Genomic DNA, 21,896 nt, shown 5'->3' with positions numbered 1-21,896 from the left:
TCTGCTTCCCTCTCACTCCACTGCCCGCTCAGACGCTGCCCGCTGTCTACACCAGGCCTCCTTTTAAACCTGGCGCTGATTTAAATCTGATGGCCCACAACTGCCTGCTAACCACTCCCTCAGAATTCTTAAAGCAGTAAATACAATAAATAAATGCTTTAAACAGTTCTACAAAGAACAAAGTGCTTTAAACTTATTTTAAACTGGTTTTTAACAGGTAAAATCTTAGCTCTCTCTCTGCTCCTTCACTCGTCTGCTCCAGCAAACAATGGAAGGCTTCACCTTGTTATTATGTTCTTATGTTCTTATGTTCTTATATCTCTGGTCCTAGATTCTCTCACAAGGAGAAACGATCTCTGAAGGGTCACAGAGTTTAAGCGACAATTTGCATTTATATAGCGCCTTGAGAATGATGTAAAACATCCCATAGTATTTCTTAGAAGAGTTATCAAGAAAAACCTGACACTAGGAGATATTAGAAATAAAAGAATGGCCAAAGAGATTATAGTTTAAGCACAGTGTCAAAGGAGAATGATGGAGAGATGTAGAGAGGGCTATCCAGAGTTTTTATCCTATCAGGTGAAGGCACAGCCACAAATAATGGAGCAATTAAAATTTGAGATTGGACAGGCTAGGGCTTTTTTCCTTTAGAGTGTAGGAGACTGTGGGGTGATCTTATAGCGGTGTATAAGATCATGAGAGACATGGATAGGGTGAATGCACGCAGTCTTTTTCCCAGGGTTGGGGAATCGAGAACTAAAGAGTATAGGTTTAAGTTAAGAGGCGAAAGAATGATTGGGAACCTGAGGAGCAACTTCTCTACACAGAGGGTGGTCTATGTGTGAATGAGCTGCCAGAGAAAGTTGTTGGGGCAGGGGCATTGACTACATTTAAAAGGCATTTGAACAGATACTTGGGTAGGAAATGTTTAGAGGGATATGGGCCAAATGCAGGCAAATGGGGTTAACGTAGATGGGCTTCTTGGTTGGCACGGACCAGTTTGGGCCGAAGGGCCTGTTTCCATGCCGTAAGTTCCATGATTCTATGATTGGGAAGTGACTTGATAGAAACCTATAAGATCCTGAGGCATCTCAGCAGACTTGCTGTTGTTTCCTGTTGTCGAAGAATCTGGGACCGGGGCCAATATTGGTAAATTAGGAAGAGATCAGGAGAATTGTTGTGAGGACTGTGTGCCTTTGGAAGTCTTGCCCTCTAAAGGCAGTGAAAGCAGAGTCTTTGAATATTTTTAAGGCTGGGGTAGATGGATTCATTGATAAGCAACGGGGTGAAAGTTATCTGGGGTAGGTAGGAATGAGGGGTTGAGGTTATTATCAGGTGAGCTGTAATATTATTGAATAGCAAGCAGGCTTGATGATCTGAATGGTCTACTCCTGCTCCTATTAGAATCATAGAGGTTTACAGCTTGGAAAAAGGCCCTTCAGCCCAACTTGTCCATGCTGCCCTTTTTTTTAACCACTAAGCTAGGCCCAATTGCACACATTTGGCCCGTATCCCTCTATACCCATCTTACCCATGTAACTGTCTAAACACTTTATAAAAGATAAAATTGTACCTGCCTCTACTACTACCTCTGGCAGTTTGTTCCAGACACTCGCCACCCTCTGTGTGAAAAAAATTGCTCCTCTGGACCCTTTCATATCTCTCCCCTCTCACCTCAAACCTATGCCGTCTAGTTTTAGACGCCCCTACCTTTGGGAAAAGATATTGACCATCTAGCTGATATTTGCCCCTCATTGTTTTAAAAACCTCTATAAGATCACCCCTAGGCCTCCTACGCTCCAGGAAAAAAGTCCCAGTCTATCCAGCCTCTCCTTATAACTCAATCCACAAAGTCCTGATAGCATCCTAGTAAATCTTTTCAGCAGTCTTTCTAGTTTAATAATATCCTTTCTATAATATTAAATGCATGTCGATACATATGGCGCTCAGAAGACCAGAATTAGATCAGTTCAGAGGGTTGTGGAAACGGAGGGCGTACAGTGATAGGGAGGGGTGAGGGAACTGAAATGAGGATGAGAATTTTAAAATCAAGATTTAAATTTAGAATTTAATGTTCTAGCCCTGACCTTCCTAGCAGACACCAACATGACAAGCTGAACAAAGACTATGAATTGAAAAGTGATGCATTTTAAAATGATGATTTTATAATGGTTTCTTTCCCCCCTCTCTCTGCAGTGATATGCCCAAACAGGCTCAGACCCTGATTCAGCTCCTGAAGGATAGTTCAGTAAGTGTGCTGTCTACTGCTCGCTGCTGCCACCTACAGGGCTGCAGCTTGATCACAGTATTGAACAATGTTGTCTGAGGGAATCTCTGAGCTGGGAGTTAACACTGGGGTGTCATCCACAGTCAAACCCACTTCAAACAATCCAAACATGTCCATAGAATCCCTACAGTACAGAAGGAGGCCATTTGGCCCATCAAGGCTGCACCGACCACAATCCCAACCAGGCCCTAGTTGCATAACTCCACATATTTACCCTGCTAATCCCTGACACTAGGTCAATTTAGCATGGCCAATCAACCTAACCCACATATCTTTGGACTGTGGGAGGAAACCAGAGCACCCGAAGGAAACCCACGCAGACATGGGAAGAATGTGCAAACTCCACACAGACAGTGACCCGAGCCGGGAATTGAACCCAGATCCCTGGCGCTGTGAGGCAGCTGTGCTAACCACTGTGCCAGTACGCTAACAGAGAGCAGATGGGTCTGCCAAGTCGGGAAGTTCCCATCTTAACCTTCCTGCTTCACCCTTCCCGTCCATTCCATGGAAATCCAGCCTGGAAGGAAGTTAATGGGAGGCAGGCTGGATTGCTTCGCTAAGGAGCCATTATTGAGGAGCGACCTGATAGAAGTTTATAAAATTATGAGGGGTATGGTTAGGGTGAACAGTTGGAAGCTTTTCCCCGGGACGGAAATGATGATCACAAGGGAGTACAAGTTCAAGATAAGGGGGCAAAGGTTCAGTGGAGATGTAAGATTTTTACACAGAGGGTGGTGGAGGCCTGGAATGCGCTGCCAAGTGAGGTGGCTGAGGCAGACACATCACCAACATTTAAGACTTACCTGGGTCGACACATGAACAGGCGGGGTATAGAGGGATATAAGCAGTTGGTCTCGATAGGACAACATGATCAGCACAGACTTGATGGGCCGAATGGCCTGCTCCTAGGCTGTACTGCTATTTGTTCATTTTCGAGAAAAGAGGGCATATTATTGTGTGAACATTTTGGCAAAAACTGTATTTTTGTTTCTTTTAGGAGATCAACTTCCAGCAGGATTGGAAGGTCATCACCCTTTTTATTGGAGGCAATGATCTCTGTGATTATTGTATGGCTAAGGTACAGCTTCTCATTCTCACTTTGATGTAACAATTAAAAGTATCTGCCAAGCAGAGAATCCTCCTCACAGATAGTTATGTGTTTGGATTGACAGGAACCAGCCCACCCTTGGCCTAGAGTAAAATCTATAACAACTGGGGGTTGGAAGGGGATGGCCTAGTTATTATCACTGGACTACTAATCCAGAAGCTCCGCTAATGTTCTGGGGACCCGGGTCCGAATCCTGCCACGGCAAATGGTGGAATTTGAATTCAATAAAAAATATCAGGAATTAAGAATTTACTGATGACGGAGGACATAGGAGCAGAAGTTGCAGTTCAACCCTTTGAGCCATTCATTCAGACATTGGCTGATCTCAAATCCGCCTCCCCACCTGTTTCCCATATCCCTTTAACCTGTTTTTTATCAGTAATTGTAATATATCTCCAGAGGCTCTTCACCAAAATCCCTTTATTTACCATCCCACCAGTTGTGCACAGAGTCAGCCGTCTAGGGAGTGCCAGAGGAACTGACACTCCCGGTTAAATACAAGGAAAAAGACTCCCTGGTTGGCCCTTCAATTGACTCCTTAGACAGGGAGTTCATATTCCAAAATTATTCTCAATGGCCTGATTGAAGTCATTAAGGTAATATATCTATCTCCTTCTTGACACTATTTAATGATACAGACTCCACCACACTATGGGGCAGTGAGTACCACAAATTCACCACCCTCTGTGAGAAGTCGTTCCTCCTTATCTCAGTTTTAAATCTACTGTCTCTCAACCTAGACCAGCGACCTCTTGTTCGAGATTACCCCATAAGAGGAAACGTTTATACTTACTTCATCAATCCCATTTCTCTGTCTCGATCAGATCCCCCCCTAATCCTTTGAAACTCCAGCGAGTATAAACCCAAACTATTTAATCTCTCCTCATACATCCACCATAAAACCATTGTTGATTGTCGGGAAAACCCACCCAGTTCACTAATGTCCCTCAGGAAAGGAAATCTGCCGTCCTCACTCAGTCTGGCCTACACGTGACTCCAGACTGTGGCTGACTCTCAACTGCCCTCTGGACAAGGGCAAATAGGAAAGGGCAATGAATGCTGGCCAGCCAGCAACAGTCAGGAGGGAGGAGGGGGTGGGAGGAGAGGGAGAGGATGGGAGGGAGGAGAGAGGAAGGGGAGGATAGGAGGGGGTGGGGGAATGAGGAGCGGGAAGGGGGGAAAGTGGAGGGGGAAGGAGGAGGAGGGAGGACAAGCAGTGGGAGAGGGGAGGGAGGAGTGGGAAGTGGGACAGTGGAGGGGGAAGGAGGAGAAGGAAGGGGAGGGAGGAGTGGGAAGGTGGAGAGTGGAGGAGCAGAAGGAGAAGGAGGGAGAGGGAAGGGGGAGAGAGAAGGAGGGGGAGGGGTAGGATGGGGGAAGGGCAGAGAGGAGAGGGGGGTGCAGGGAGGAGGGGAGGGAGGGTTGAGGAGGGGGAGGCAGAGGGAGGGGGAAGGGGAAGAGGGGGGAAAGAGGAGGGGGAGGGAGGGTTGAGGAGGGGGAGGGGTGCAGGGTGGAAGGGAAGGGGGGAGGAGGGGCGGAATTTAACCAAAGTTTTCCAATGCTGGCATCTCCACATAATGTTTTGCGGCCAATATGATTCACCTTTGGAAGAAGTTAACTCTTTTCTCCCTCCACAGATGCTGCCAGACCTGTTGAATTAGTACTGTCTCCAGCATCTGCAGCATTTTGCTTTTGTTAAAAATAAATGATCTGGCCACTGATCTCCTGTGTGCCTGTGGGGCCTGGCTGGGTGCAGGTCAGCGGCCATATTGGCTACACAATCATAGGGACTACACTTCAAAAATAACTCACTGGCTGTGAAATGCTTTGCGATGTTTTAATTATGTGAGCGGCACCATGTCAATGCAAAACCCGTTCTCCCTATAACTTGGCAGAGTGATGTCTGCTGGAAATGAGTATCCACGCAGCTCTATACTTAGCCTTTGGTGATGAGGCCTGCAGGAAAAGACTTTAGATCAAAGTTAGAACTGGCAGGCTTTTCATGTGAAATATTTTGCTTTGAAGATGGAAGAATGTGAGGGGAAATTTTCATCTTCAGTAATCTCCAGTCTAGATCTTCACACGCTGATAGGGTACTTAGAGCACTCAGCCTGTCCTTTCCTCAAAGGATAACAGGCAAAATCTGAAACACAGCCTCTTGAATACATTTAATGTTTGGGCATCAACTATTTCCTGTGGTAATGAATTCCACAGGATCACCACTCCTTGGGTGAAGAAATATCTCCTCATCTCTGTACTAAATGGTCTACCCTGAATCCTCAGACTGTGACCCCTGGTTCTGGACTCCCCCACCATCGGGAATATCCTCCCTGCATCTACCCTGTCTAGCCCTGTTAGAATTTTATAAAATCTCTATGAGATCCCCCCTCATTTGTCTGAACTCCAGCCAAAACAATCCTAACCTAATCAATCTGTCCTCGTACATCAGTCCAGCCAGCCCCAGAATCAGCCTTTGCTGCACTCCCTCGAGAGCACAAACATCCTTCCTCAGAAAAGGAGACCAAAACGGCACATAATACTCTAGATGTGTCCTCACCAAGGCCCTGTATAACTGCAGCAACACATCCCTGCTCCTGTACTCGAAACCTCTCGCAATGAAGGCCAACATACCATTTGCCTTCTTTACAGCCTGTTGCACCTGCAGGCTTACCCCAGTGACTGGTGCACAAGGATACCCAGGTCCCACTGCACACAAATCAGCTTTCAGTTAAAAGTTTATGCCGCCTTGATCTTGCAACATTTAAAAGACATTTGGACAGGAAAGGTTTAACATAGAAATACAGAAGTTAGAAGGTGGAATAGGCCATTCAGCCCTTCCAGCCTACTCCGCCATTCATTATGATCATGACTGATCATCGAATTCAATATCCCGATTCCACCCCTTCCCGATATGGGCTAAATGCAAGCAAATGGGACTCGTTCACTTTCGGAAACATAGTTGGAATGGACAAGTTGGGCCGAAGGGCCTGTTTCCCTGCTGTATACCTCTATGAGTCTATGATTTCAAGAGATTTGGTCTCCACTCTGTAACAGGAAGGTAGTGATTCTCCCTTTCATCTCTTGCAGGAGAAATATTCTGCAGATAATTACGTGAAGCACATCGAGGAGGCACTGGATATACTGCACAAACAGGTAAAAGTTGGCGTGAGATTTGACCCATGATCTGCGCTGTTCAATAGGAGGCACCTAATGTGAATTAATATCTCTTATATTTCCCCTTCTCGGCACTGGGGAGATCATAGCCGTAAGTGTATACCCTGCCAATACACTGGCATTGGATGCCAATGTTCGAGAGCTTTGTGCTACTGAATAATCTTTACCTGAAAGGCAGTCATAATGGCATCTTGCAATTGCTAGTTCATGAACCTAATTATACAATTTGAAAATCTGGTTCAAATAATTACATGGCCCCTTTAAATGTGTTGAACTCCATGTGACCCTTGTGAACTAAGTCGTGGGGTGGCACAGTGGTCAGCACTGCTGCCTCACAGAATCAGGGACCTGGGTTTAATTCCCAGCATGGGTTATGGTGTCTGTACATTCTCTTCGTGTCTGCGTGGATTTCCTCCAGGTGCTCTGGTTTCTTCCCACAGTCTGAAAGACATGCTGGTTAGCTACATCAGCCATGCTAAATTCTCCCTCAGTATATCCAAACAGGAGCTAGAATGTGAGACTAGGAGATTTTCACAGTAACTTCATTGCAGTGTTAACGTAAGCTTAATTGCAACACTAATGGATAAATAAACTATTATGAAATATCCACTCCCAACCTTCCTTCACCCCATTATTACAGTCCAGGGAAAAAAGTCCCAGCTGTAACCATCTAAAGAACGTCAGATTTCTTTTAAGCTTCTGGGGCGTCAGGAACCTGGGTTCAGTTCTAGCCTCGGGTGACTGTGTGGAGTCTGCATGTTGTCCCCATGTCTGCGTGGGTTTTCTTTGAGTGCTTCAGTTTTCTCTCACGGGCTGAAAAACGTGCGGGTTAATTGCATTGGCCATGCTAGATTACTCCTTAGTGTCAGGGTACTATCTAGGGTAAATGCATGCAGTTATGGGGATAGGACCTGGGTGGGATTGTGGTCAGTGCCAACTCAATGGGCATAGAGAGTCACCCGAGGAATAAATTCGTTTTTAAAAAATGATTTCTGGGAGACATTAGAGTCATTGAGGTTTACAGCATTGGAACAGGCCCTTTGGCCCAATCTGTTCATGCAGTCCTTTTTTGTTAACCACCATGCTACTCCCAATTGCCCACATTTGGCCCTTATCTCTCTATACCCATCTTAACTAACTAAATGCTTTTTAAAAGTCAAAATTGTACCCGCCTTTAGCAGCTTGTTCCAGACACTCACTGTCCTCTGTGTGAAAAAATTGCCCCTCTGGATACTTTTGTATCTCTCCTCTCTCACCTTAAACCTATGCCCTTTAACTTTAGACTCTCCTACCTTTGGGAAAAGATATTGACTATCTAGCTGATCTGTGTCCCTCATTATTTTGTAGAACTCTCTAAGATCACCCCTCAGCCTCCTACGCTCCAGGGTGAAAAAGTCCCAGTTTATCCAGCCTCTCCTTATAACTCAAACCATCAAGTCCTGGCAGCATCAATCAATGTATTGATTATATTCCAGCTCTTCCAGTTGAATTTATACTAAGTTCAGCAAAGACATTAACATTTGCAGTTCTAAAGAAATGGTGAAGACACTCATTACCTGAGACAATCTAAAAAGCAACTGCGAAAAATTCTCTGTAGGATTTGTGGATTTTAAAACATTTCAATTGTCCTTTTGACCTTTTCTTTTCCCTTTGCTTACTCATTCAAACAGGTACCCAGAGCTTTTATAAACATAATGCAACTATATGAGACGATTGGTATTCGAAGAATTAAAAGCAATAAAATTGGGTGTGCAGTGAAGTAAGTGGCAACATTTTCATTAACCTGAGTTCAATTTGATTTGATTTGATTTTTTTTTGTCACATGTATTAACATACAGTGAAAAGCATTGTCTCTTGGGTGCTATACAGACAAAGCAAACATAGAGAGGATGCAGAATGTAGTGTTACAGTCACAGCTAGGGTGCAGAGAAAGATCAACTTAATGCGAGGTAGGTCCATTCAAAATTCTAGACAGGATAAATGCAGGTCTAGACAGGATAAATGCAGGTCTAGACAGGATAAATGCAGGTCTAGACAGGATAAATGCAGGTCTAGACAGGATAGATGCAGGTCTAGACAGGATAGATGCAGGGAGGATGTTCCCGATGGTGGGGGTGTCCAAAACCAGGGGTCACAGTCTGAGGATTCGGGGTAGACCATTTAGGACGGAGATGAGGAGACATTTCTTCACCCAAAGAGCGTGAGCCTGTGGAATTCATTGCCACAGGAAGTAGTTGATGCCAAAATATTGAATGTATTCAAGAGGCAGCTGGATACAGCAGTTGGGGTGAAAAGGATCAAAGGATATGGGGATTAGGCTATTGAGTTGGATGATCAGCCATGATCATAATGAATGGCGGAGCAGGCTCGAAAGGCCAAATGGCCTCCTCCTGCTCCTAAATTCTATTAAAAAAGTCTGATGGCAGCAGGAAAGAAGCTGTTCTTGTGTCGGTTGGTATGTGACCATAGACTTTTGTATCTTTCTCCCAATGGAAGAAAGTGAAAGAGAGAATGTCCGGTACTGTTCAGTATTGCTATGACAATAAGGCACCGAGTGGTTATTGCTGATGACAGCAGCCTTCACGATAAACAGAGTGCAGGAATTCATCGAGCAACACATCAACTTTACAGTAGTACTGAGAGGTGGCACAATGGTTAGCACTGCTGCTCAACAGGGGTTAAGTTGCGAGGAGAGATGAGACAAATTGGGCCTTTATTCAGAAGACTGAGGGGTGATCTGACATTAAGCCTGCAAAATATTGACAGGGGAAGGACAGGGTGGGTCAGGAGAAACTGTTACCACTAGGTGAAGATTCTAGAACCAGGAGCCATAGTCTAAGAATTAGGGCAAAGCCGTTCAGGTGAGATGTTAGAAAATACTTTAACACGCAGAGAGTTGTGGAAGTTTGGAACTCTCTTCCTCAAACGTCCCGAAACCATCCTACTTTAATGTAAATTTGGTGCACAAATAAAAAAAAGTTTGTGGTCTTAAAAAAAAACATGCAATTATTTCATCACAATAAACTTCAAAATCAGTAATTTAAGTTGATTTATTAGTGTTATATTAACACTGCAATGAAGTAACTGTGAAAACCTCCTAGTCGCCACACTCTGGCGCCTGTTCAAGTACACTGAGGGAGAATTTAGCATGGTGTATGCTGGTTCAATTGTTCGGTTTAATTCTGAGATTGACAAGGGCAGTGCGGTGGCACAGTGGTTAGCACTGCTGCCTCACAGCGTCAGGGACCTGGGTTCAATTCCCAGCTTGGGTGACTGTGTGGAATCTGCATGTTCTCCCAGTGTCTGTGTGTGTTTCCTCTACAGTCTGAAAGATGTGCTGGTTAGGTGCATTGGCCATGCTAAATTCTCCCTCAGTGCACCCAAACAGGCACTGGAGTGTGGTGACTAAGGGATTTTCACAGTAACTTCATTGAAGTATTAATGTAAAATTAATAAATGAACTTAAATTACTTGTTTTGAAGTTTATTGCAATGAAATAAATCTAAGTGCTTGATTTTTTTTAAGACCACAAACTTTTTTTTATTTGTGCACCAAATTTACATTAAAGTAGGGTGGTTTTTGGGGTAAATGGGATCAAAGGTTATGGGGAGAAAGCAGGATTAGGCTATTGAGTTGGACAATCAGCCATGATCGTGATGAAAGGCAGAGCAGGCTCGAAGGGCCAAATGGCCTCCTCCTGCTCCTATCTTCTATGTTTCTGTTGATTACATTATAATACTGTGGTCACTTGGCAGTTGGCACAATGTTAGAGCTTGGATTGTATGGCCAATGTTCATGATACTCTGCAGGATTGACATTGAGAACAAAGAGAGGCAGAAAAGTCAGAATGAAAATGGAGAGTCCGAGAGAGGCAAAAGTGAACGGCAAGCTGGAAGGAGATGAAGAAGCGGGAAATAACCTGAGAACTGGGAAGGAGATAAGATAGGAAACAGGAGCAGGAGTAGATCGTAGAGCCCATCATGCCGGTTCCATCATTCAATACAATCATGGCTCATCTTTGGCTTCAACTCCACTTTCCTGTCTATAATCCACATGATTCCCTGAGACACCAAAAACCCACCAATCCCAGCCTTAAATATACTCAGTGATGGTGCATCTACGAACCTCTCAGGTAGAGAACTACAAAGAAACACAACCCTTTGAAATTTCTCCTCATCTCAGTCCTAAACGACCATCCATTTATCCTGAAACTGTGTCCCCTTGTTTAATCTGGGGAAACAACCTCTCAGTTCCTACCCTGTCAAGTCCCTTAACAGTCTTGAATGTTTCAACAGGATCACATCTCATTCTTCTGAATTACAGACAGTACAGACCAAATTTACTCAGCCCCTCTTCAGTGGACAACTCACGAACCCTAGGAAAATAATCGAATGAGCCTTCACTGTACTGTCTCCAATGCAAAGTATATCCTTCCCTTGAATCCAGGACCAAATCCACATGGGTATGGTCTCAACAAAGCATTGTGCAATTTTAGTTAGACTTCTTTATTTCATCCTCCAATCCTTTGCAATAAAGGCCATTTGCCTTCCTATTACCTTCCTGTACCTGCGTGCCAGCTTTGTATGTTTGTTGTATGAGTACCCCCAAGTCTTTCTGAATATCAATATTTACAAGTATCACGCATTCCAAAAAAAATTCTGCTTTTCCATTCTACCTGCTGAAGTGAATAACCCAAGCAGTGTGGATTTGGAACCACCTTGAATGATAAGCTGTGAGACAGATTAGTCTGCAGGGTGAGTAATGAGGCTATTCAACAGAAGTTAGTAGCAGAGGTGGAAGTAAATTTTAAGTGAGTGTTGGAGATAACACTGGCAATGGAGAATGCCAAAAAGGACATGGAAGAATTACAAAGCATGCAAAATGGCACCATTCACCAGTCCATGCTAATGTCCTTTAGTGAAGGAAATCTGCTGTCTTTACCTGGTCTGGCCTACATGTGACTCCAGAGCACAGCAATGTGGTTGACTCTGAACTGCCCTCGGGCAACTAAGGATGGGCAATAAATGCTGGCCAGCCAGTGACACCCATGTCCAATGAATGAATAAAAAAATTGGAAACTCCTTGACTGACACTAGAACGTATTAATTTTTTTTGTGTCATCATTTTAACAGAACCATCTGTCCATGCATTTTAAACCCAAGAGAAAACTCTCCTGAGCTGCATGAGATTGCAAGAATTAACAGAGACTATCAGGTATGTAGCTCGTGTGTAAACTAATAGAATAAACTCCTCCTTATTTCAACAGGATGGTACGGTAGCACAGTGGTTCGCACTGCTGCCTCACAATGCTAGGGACCCAGGTTTGATTCCCAGCTTGGGTCACTGTCTGTGTGGGGTCTGTACATTGTCAGCGTGAGTTTCCTCTAGGTGCTCTGGTTTCTTCCCACAGTCTGAGAGATGCTCTAGTTAGGTGCATTGGCCATGCTAAATTCTCCCTCAGTGTACCCGAACAGGCGCCAGAGTGTAGTGACTAGGGGAGTTTCACAGTAACTTCATTGCAGTGTTAATGTAAGCCTAGTTGTGACACTAATAAAGAAAATTAGTTTTTCTCAAACTTAGCAGCTTTGCACGGTGAATATGAATATATTTGCTGCTAATGGGCACGATTCTCCGATCTTGTCCGTTCCTGTCCAACTGCCAGCAGGAATGGAGAATTTGACATTCAGCCACAACTTCATTCACTGGAGCGGCACCAGAAGACCCCAGCCACAGGCAGGGCGATTCTTCCGAAATCCTCAAAAGTGTCAAATTTGTGTAAAAAACAGGAGAAAATACCGCTGGTTTTTTTTCAGTGGGAATTTCAAAATGAATCTCCGACACTCTGAGCACTGCAGAGTGCCTCAATGTAAATCTCATTGAAGATCAATAGGCAGGGCCTATCCCTGCGGGGAGAGGCCAGAAGCATGTCACTGAGCAGTCACTCCGCATGCAGTGATCTGTCAGCACCGAGATTGGCACTTGCCCTGCACTGATGGCCTCCCAATTGTTGGCCAGCTTAATTTCTTGCCAGCCCTCCACCCCCCCCAACAGCCTGATCATGACCCCCAAACATCCCGGGGCACAGCCCCGACCCTCGCCCTTCTCAGCCCGCCTCGATCTCTTGCCGCTGCCCCAACCTCCCCCCACCCCCCACCCCACACCGGCAGTCCAACCCCCCCCCACCCCCACCCCCACCCCAGCAGCCCCCTTTTCCCTCCCAGTAGGCTGCCCCCTTACCCAGCAGGCTGCCCTCCCTCCACCCCAATGTCCAGCCGGTCTCCCTTCCTCCCCCTCACCAATCGCGACTGCAGACTGGCAGTGGGACCCACCACCCCCACTGATCACCCCCAGAGGCCCCCACCTGCCCCATTAGACCTCACCCTCTTGGCACTGCCCCATGCCCAATGGATAATGCCAAAGTGCCCCCTGAGCATTGGCACTTTGCCCTTTGGACAATGCCAGAGGGCCCAGCCTGTTACTGCTAAGGGGACACTGCCCGGGAGGAGGCAATTCCACCCCCCCAAGTGCCCGACCCTCTGGGGGCATCGATTGCCCCTAAGCATTTGAAAATGTTAGCTGGAAACACGTCACTTTGGCCAGGGAGCTGTGGGCATCAGAGAGGCAGACAGAGGAAGATATTTTACTTGTTTTAAAAGTTAAAAAGAGGGATTAGTACTGAGTTGATTTGACCAGGATCCTTTCACCACTGGAGGCTGAGGAGGTGAAATACGGATCGAGTTTGAGTTTCCTTTCACTCAGTTTCAATCACAGATTCACTAATTCCTTTGCTAAATAATGTAAAAGACTGTTTCTCTTCCTTATTCAGACCAAGTTGTCTGCACTGATTTACAGTGGAAAGTACAACACAGATGACGAATTCACCGTGGTGTTGCAACCCTACTTTACAAACACAATTATCCCATTAAATAAGGTACGCTAAATTTTATTGGGCTTCATTTTGAGACCCAAAGTATGAAAGTATGAATTTTGATTATTGTCGCATACCTTTCAGGGGCAGGGCTTACATTATGGTCAACTTTCCTGTGTAAAATCTTCCTACAAAACCTTCCTGAAAGATATGCTGGTTAGATGCATTGACCTGAACAGGCGCCGGACTGTGGCGACTCGGGGAATTTCATAGTAACTTCATTGCGGTGTTAATGTAAGCCTTACATGTGACTAATAAATAAACTTAACGCACATGACAACCGCATCCACTCTTCAAAAGGAGGGGCAGTGGCATGGTTAATGTCACTGGACTAGTAATCCAGAGGCCCAGAGTAATGCTCTGGGAACCCGAGTTGGATTCACCCATGGTGAAATTCATATTCAATAAAAATCTGGATTTAAAAGTCTAATGGTGACCATAAAATCATTTTCGATTGCTGGAAAACCCATCTGGTTCACTAATTTTTTTTGATTTGATTTATTATTGTCACGTATTAACATACAGTGAAAAGTATTGTTTCTTGAGTGCTATGCAGACATAGCATACTGTACATAGAGCAGTTTATGGAAGAGTGCAGAATATAGTGTTACAGCCATAGCTAGGGTGTAGAGAAAGATCAACTTAATGCTGGGTGGGTCCAATCAAAAATCTGATGGCAGCAAGAAAAAAGAGGTTGGTACATGACCTCAGACTTTTGTATCTTTTTCCCAATGGAAGAATGTGGGAGAGAATGTGCAGGGTGCATGAGGTCCTTGATTATACTGGCTGCTTTGCCAGAGCAGCAGGAAATGTAGACAGATGTAATGTCCTTTCAGGAAGGAAATCTGCTGTCTTTACCTGGTCTGGCCTACATGTGACTCTTAAATGCCCTCAGGGATGGACAATAAATGACCAGCATTTATTGCCCATCCCTAGTTGCCTTTGGAGGGCAGTTGAGAGTCAACCACATTGCTGTGGCTCTGGAATCACCTGTAGGCCAGATCAGGTAAGGATAGCAGATTTCCTTCCCCAAAGGACATTAGTGAACCAGACGAGTTTTTCCGACAATCAATAATGGTTTCATGGTCATCAGTATATTCTTAATTCCAGGTATTTTATAATTGAATTCAAATTCCACCATCTGCTGTGGTGGGATTAGAACCTGGGTCCCCAGAACATTAGCTGAGTTCCTGGATTAATAATCTAGTGATAATATCACTCAGTCATCACCCCCCCTCACCAACATCATTAATTTAGTTTGTTCTTTCCTTTTTCCAGACCGGCCAGCCAGACCTGAGCTTCTTTTCAGTCGATTGTTTCCACTGCAGTGAGCGAGGACATGCTGAGATGGCCATTGGATTGTGGAACAACATGGTGCGTCTTCCTCCTTAACTCTGACATTCTGGCACCTTGTTTACAGACTATCTCATTACAGCCAGTCCACCCAATGGCTGCAACTTAGATTCCATCCCAGTGATCCCCAGCCCAAAGATCGCCCAAATTTCACCACTTGTGCACTGAGATCATACCAACAGCCCAACCTTTTCCACAGGAGCGCATGAAGAAACAGTTTCCATTTCTCTCATTTAGACTGTAAGACCATAAAATACAGGAGCAAAATTATCATAGAAATCCTACAGTGCAGAAAGAGGCCATTTGGCCCATCAAGCCTGCACTGACCACAATCCCACCCAGGCCCTACCCCCATATCCCTACATCCCTCTAACCTACACATCTCAGAGCTCTAAGGGGCATTTTTTTTTTAGGATGGTCAATCAACCTAACTCACATATCTTTGGACTATGGGAGGAAACCTGATCACCTGGAGAAAACCCACGCAGTCACGAGGAGAGTGTGCAAGCTCCACACAGACAATAACCCAGCCGGGAATCGAACCCAGGTCCCTGGAGCGGTGAAACAACAGTGCTAACCACTGTGCTACCATCCCACCCAAAGATGTGCGGGTTAGGTTGATTGGCCATGTTAAACATTGCCCCTTAGTGTCCTGAGATGCGTAGGTTAGAGGGATTAGTGGGTAAATATGTAGGGATAAGGGGGTAGGGCCTGGGTGGGATTGTGGTCGGTGCAGACTCGATGGGCCGAATGGCCTCTTTCTGCACTGTAGGGTTTCTATGATTCTATGAAAATTAGACCAGTCAGCCACATGAGTCTGTTCTGCCATTTAATCATGGCTGATATGTTTCCAAAGCCATTTTTTAAAATTCATTTGTGGGAATGTGTGTCGCTGGCTGGCCAGCATTTATTGCCCATCCCTACTTGCCCTTGGAGAGCAGGTGAGAGTCAACCACATTGCTGTGGATCTGGATTCACATGTAGGCCAGACCAGGTAAGGACGGCAGATTTCCTTCCCTAAAGAACATTAGGAAACCAGATGACTTTTTCCAACAATTGTCAACGGTTTTATGCTCATCGTAGATTCTTAATTCCAGACATATTTTATTGAATTCAAATTGTATCATCTCCATGGCGGGATTCAAACTGGGTCCCCAGGACGTTAATTGAGTAGGCTAGTGATAATATCACAAGGCCATCACCTCCCCTCCAAGTAATTCTCTTTCACACGCTCCTGCCTTTTCCCCATAACCTTTGATCCCTTTGCCAATCAAGAACCTATCTATCTCTGTTTTAAGTGCACTCAATGACCTGGCCTCCACAGCCAGTGAACTCCACAGATTCATTTGGGGCAATGGATAATGTCCTGTACAGATCAAAATGCGGCTCATGGTAAAAATGGCTGTCATAGCACCTCAAAGCTTATTGGCATGAGGGATAGAATTGAGGAGCAGAGAAGTTATGTTAAGCCTGCATAGAACAGTAGTTGGACCACACATGGAGTATTGTAAACTGTCCTCGTCTCCATATTATTGCAAAGGTACTGGAGGAGATGTAAAATAGATTTACTGGAATGATGCCAGAACTGAGAGCTCACACCAATTGGGAAAGACTGAGCAGGCTGGGACTCTTTTCTCTAGAAAAGAGAAAACAGAGGGATTACTGATAATTCTTTATTATGGAATTGCTTGGTGATCTATATTTGATTTGACTTATTATTGTCACATGTACTGGGGTACAGTGAAAACTATTGTTTCTTGCACACTATACAAACAAGGCATACCGTTCAGAGATTACAGAAGGGGGAAGGAAAGGAGAGAGTGCCGAATTTAGTGTTACAGTCATAGCTAGGGTGTACAGAAAGATTAACTTAATATAAGGTAGATCCATTCAAAAGTCTGATGGCAACAAGGAAGAAGCTACCAAGATATTTCCACTTGTGCGCAAACTGGGGACCACACAAAGAAAATAGTTACTAATTAATGAAATGGAGGGTAATAGGGAAACTTCTCACCCAGAGGAGTGAGAACTTGCTTCCACAGGGAGTAGCTGAGGGAAGTGGCATAGACATACAAGCACATGAGGGAAGTAGGGTCTATTTATGGGACTAAATGACGAGGTGTTGAAGAAAGTTCTTGTGCTGCATAGACAGCAGCATGGATCAGTTGGACTGAATGGCCTGTTTCTGCGCTGCAAATACTCTGTCATTTTTACACCTCTATTCAGACATAGCATGGCCAATAGAAAAATGCCAATTTTATGTGTTAGGAACTTTTCTCCATTAATTACCCTGGTTTTCTGTCTACCTCAGTAAATATGCTAATTGTGACTTAGTGAGAGAGCTGTTTAACTCAGTTATAAAGGTATCTTGTACAAAAAGAGTGACAGTGTACATGCCCTGCTGCACATTACTCTCTATAAAGTTACCCCCCCCCCCGATAGATAAATACAGGAAGGATGTCCCTGATGGTGGGGGAATCCAGAACCAAGAGTCACAGTCTAAGGATCGGGCTAAACCTTTTAGGACTGAAAAGCATTGTCTGATTTTAAGAAGAAATTATACATAGCCCTTGCGGCTAAAGGGAGGAAGGTGGGATCAGGATATCAAATTCGATGATCAGCCATAATCACAACGAATGGCGGAGCAGGCTCGAAGGGCTGAATGGCCTACTTCTGCTCCTATTTTCTGTATTTCTATACCGAGAGCAGCTGTGTATGTGCCCTGCTGCACATTAGCCCTTATGAAGATGGCAGCCATACGTACACAATTACACAGGCAGTGTCTTGGCATCAAACTCAGCCTTTTTTAGGCTTTTCTCATGTTAATCCAGCAGGAAAAGATGCGATCTGTAAATGAGATGTGACAGAGTCGCACACAGCTCGGAGCCGTGGATTACAGAGCCCTGTTCTATAGTAAGAAGTCACCAGGTTAAAGTCCAGCAGGTTTATTTGGTATCACGAGCTTTCGGAGCATAGCTCCAGTGCACTCACCTGATGAAGGAGCAGTGCTCCAAAAGCTCGTGCTCCAAATAAACCTGTTGGACCTGGTGTTAAACCTGTTAAACCTGGTGTTGTGAGACTTCCTACTATGCCCACCCCAGTCTAACCCCAGCATCTCCATAGCGTGACACCTGTTCTGGTTCAATGATCCTATTCCAGTGGAGTTCTCAGGCTGCTGATTATCTCAGGAACTGGATCCGTGCTGGGATTTCTTTTCAAAAGGAAAAATAACAGTTATTTAACTCACAACAAAATAATGAAGAACTTTTAATGTTCTTGGGTTTTAACAAACCTATCTCTTTCCCTATTCTCAATCAGTCACGTGTAGAGATTTCTATTTACTGAATGTTCTTCGTCCCATTTCCTGCAGCTGGAACCAATTGGGCACAAGCAAAATTACAACAATTTCACTCATGACCGAACCAAGTTGAAGTGTCCTAGCTCGGTAAGTGAAGAGTTTTTGTATCCTGGTATAATACATGTATTACTACTTGTAGTTCATTCTGTAACAATCATAGAATCCCTACAGTACAGAGGAGTCCATTCGGCCCATTGAGTCTGTACCGACCATAATCCCACCCAAGCCCTATTCACATAACCCCAATATTTACCCTGCTAATCCCCCTGACATTTAGGGGTAATTTAGCAACCTAACCCTTAAATCTTTGGACTGTTAGAGGAAACCGGAGCCCTGCACGAAACCCACACAATCACAGGGAGAATGTGCAGACTCCGCACAGACAGTGACCTGAGGCCAGAATTGAACCGGGGTCCCTGGCATTGTGAGACAACAGTGCTAACCACTGTGCCACCATGCCACCCTGTAATAATTTACAATGCTTCACACTTAAGATTTGAGTTTACCAGCACTTTAGAGAGGGGCTGGGAGGCAGGCAGTGGCCTGTAAATTGGAGAGGGCAGGCGGATCGCCTTCCTACCACCAAGATATTTTAAAAACAACGGGCAAAATGGAGCACAATGTTCTTGCCCAGAGGGCAAGCGAGCCACTTCAGTAGCCTCTTCTCATTGCCGCTGGCATTTTACCAACAATTTTTTTTTATTATTCATTCATGGGGCATAGGCATCACTGGCTGGCCAGCATTTATTGCCCATCCCTAGATGTCCGAGGGCAGTTAAGAGTCAACCACATTGCTGTGGCTCTGGAGTCACATGTAGGCCAGACCAGGTAAGGGTGGCAGATTTCCTCCCCTAAAGGACATTAGTGAACCAGATGGGTTTTCTGACAATCGACAAAGGTTTCATGGTCATCAGTAGGTTCTTAATTCCAAATATTTTTGTTTATTGAATTCAAATTCCATCATCAGCCGTGGCAGGAATCGAACCTGATCGATGAGCCCTCACCATGTGGGAAGACTACCTGGTGAAACCTGGCAACCTCACTGTGGACTGGGGTTTGGGGGTGGAGGGGAACAAATCTACGCGGGCATTTTGTGTCCCTTGAAGAGATTCCAGCCAACCGTCTGGCAGTGGCACCCCCTGCCTTGATGTGGCACCCTCTACCTTCACAGGTCCAGTATGACTGGTACTCTGGTGCCCCCAGGCCACACTTTGATGGGAAATTCCTGATGTGAAATTCATTGGCCAGAATTTTACCCTCCATCACCTGCAGGTTCTGAAGTGTGGGTTGCGGGCGGGGGGGGTAAAATTGCATCATGGGATTCCCCCCCCTCCTCCACCCCAAGCTGGATGTCTGCCCTTGCCCCAGTTATAGCCCTTTAGTAGCTACTAAGAGGCCACTAAGGGCCTTTTCTCACCCAGCCTCAATGTTTAGGTTGGCGGGCACCTGACTGATTAGGGTGAGGAGAATCCAAAAAAAATAAGGTTTATCAAGGATAAGGTTTCTGCCTCCGTCAGAAGCCTCCTTATGACTGAGGTGTTGGGGCAACGACTTCTTGATTTCCTTCTTCCCCTGAACTGTCTCCTGTGACCCAGTCTCCCTCCTAGGCCTCCTCTACACTCCACCCCACCCCCGCCATTCGCCTGGTTCCTGGCACTTTGTTTCAGACCGTTCACTGCAATGCCTCTTCCAGCCACTGCGGCGCTGTCCCCTGGAGTGACTGGTGAGCTGCTGGTCAACCTGATTGGCCGGCAGCTCTGCAAGGGAAGATGTGCTCCCGGTGACAGGCACAAGTCCCGCCTTCAGCCAATCAATGCTGGTCAGAGTGTGAACTGGCCTCAGGCCTGCTGGGGTCAGCGGGGAGGTATTCAGACCATAGTCCCTGAATGCATTGCAAGAAGTTAGAAATCATAAAAAGTGCAGAAAGAAGCCATTCTGCCCATCGAGTCTGCACCGACCGCAATCCCATCCAGGCCCTATCCCTGTAATCCCACCTATTTACCCCACTAATCCCTCTAACCTACTCATCCTGGGACACTCAGGTCAATTTATCATGGCCAATCCACCGAACACACACATCTTTGGACTGTGGGAGGAAATCGGAGCACCAGAGGAAACCCACGCAGACACAGGGAGAACGTGCAGACTCCGCACTGACAGTTATTCCTGTTCTCCTTCTAAATCCCGCACACTTTAATCTCGTGTCCGTGACTCTTCATTCTGAATCCTTCATCCACTTGTAATCAGTTTCTATCTACCCCGGGCAACACTTTGATCATTTTAAATGCATCTATCCCATTGTGTAATTGGTGATGTTATAATGAGGGAAGCCTTAATTAACCACTGTGCCACCCCAAAAGGATGACTGGATTTGATTTGAATGAAACAGATGATAAGCAAATAATGTGCAACCTTCCTGTCCAGACAAACCAAGATATGAGATATACAAAATTGGAAAGACTATAAGATATAGGATCAGAATTCGGCCCATTGAGTCTGGTCCACCATTCAATCATGGCTGATAAGTTTCTCAACCCCATTCTCGCACCTTTTCACCAGTAGCCCTTGATCTCCTTACCAATTAATCGATCAAACCTAGCTATCTCTGCCTTAAGTACATGCAATAACCTCCACATTCCTCTACAGCAATGAATTCCACAGATTCGTCTCTCTCTGCCTGAAGAAATTTCTCTCAACTCAGTTCTAAGGGGTTGTCCTTTCACTCTGAAGCTGTGCATCTGCACATTTATTCTAGTTTTGTAGAATCCTTACTGTCCAGAAGGCATCCATTCAGCCCATCAAGAGTGCACTGGCAACAATTCCACCCAGACCCTATCCCCATAACCCCACATATTCACCTTGCTCACATCCTGACACTAAGGGGCAATTTACCATGGCCGATCCACCCAACTTGCACATCATTAGACTGTGGGAGGAAACCAGAGCATGTGGAGGAAACCCCACACAGACACGGGAAGAATATGCAGACTCCGCACTGACAGTGACCCAAGCTGGGAGTTGAACCTGGGTCCCTGGCGCTGTGAGGCAGCTGTGCTAACCACTGTGCCACCGTGACACCCGCATCAGCTTTTAATCGAGTCACTCACTTCAGTCGGGTGATGGATTACTCAACACACGGTACGCTGCAATAACTCGAATACGGAAATCAATGACATTGTGGAGTTACCCACTTCACTTCTCTTTATTCTTCACGTTTCTCTAGGAGGCACCTTATCTGTTCACATGGAGGAACAGTGTAGCAGAACCTGCCCCAACAACAGGAGGAGTATCCAGGGGAGAGGGGAGAGTTTGGTTTGTGGTTCTAATAACCGTGGGTGCCGTGACCCTAGGGCAACACTGGTCCTGATCCTAAAGCTCGAATCTTCACAATGGAGGAAGCAGCAGCGAAAAGCACTTGAAATAAATGGAATTTATGTGGCCAAATGTTATTGAGAGTTTTTATTTATTTAAATTGTTCAGCGGGCTTTTTACTGGGAAAATGTACAGCAGCGCTATAACAAGGCAGGAGAAGGTCTTCAGTCCATCCAGCCCGCCTATCCACAGAAATCAAAGAACAAAAACAGCCCGGGAAACAGCCCCTTCGGCCCAACGAGCCCGCGCCACCATTTTAACATTACCAGTCCCCCCTCCACCCATGACCCTTATCTAATGTTTTATGGCAATCCACATT

General features: G+C 45.4%; 1 protein-coding gene across 1 annotated transcript in view; it reads left to right on the top strand.

Moving 5' to 3' along the window:
- The window catches only part of plb1 (phospholipase B1), a 150,472-nt gene extending 128,900 nt beyond the window's left edge, over nt 1-21,572 (top strand). Inside the window, exons 50-59 of the mRNA XM_080193449.1 lie at nt 2,197-2,248; nt 3,285-3,365; nt 6,480-6,545; nt 8,237-8,325; nt 10,438-10,443; nt 11,699-11,780; nt 13,393-13,497; nt 14,773-14,868; nt 18,218-18,292; nt 21,429-21,572. Of these exons, the coding sequence (XP_080049575.1) occupies nt 2,197-2,248; nt 3,285-3,365; nt 6,480-6,545; nt 8,237-8,325; nt 10,438-10,443; nt 11,699-11,780; nt 13,393-13,497; nt 14,773-14,868; nt 18,218-18,292; nt 21,429-21,572 (796 nt within the window). The remainder of the gene's footprint in view (nt 1-2,196; nt 2,249-3,284; nt 3,366-6,479; nt 6,546-8,236; nt 8,326-10,437; nt 10,444-11,698; nt 11,781-13,392; nt 13,498-14,772; nt 14,869-18,217; nt 18,293-21,428) is intronic.
- Nucleotides 21,573-21,896: the final 324 nt, after the last annotated feature.

This window comes from Carcharhinus amblyrhynchos, chromosome 7 (genome assembly GCF_965287045.1).
Source record: "Carcharhinus amblyrhynchos chromosome 7, sCarAmb.v2.hapA, whole genome shotgun sequence".
Lineage (NCBI taxonomy): Eukaryota > Metazoa > Chordata > Chondrichthyes > Carcharhiniformes > Carcharhinidae > Carcharhinus > Carcharhinus amblyrhynchos.
Note: the sequence above shows the minus strand (reverse complement) of the source record. Positions and strands in the feature narration are given on the sequence as shown.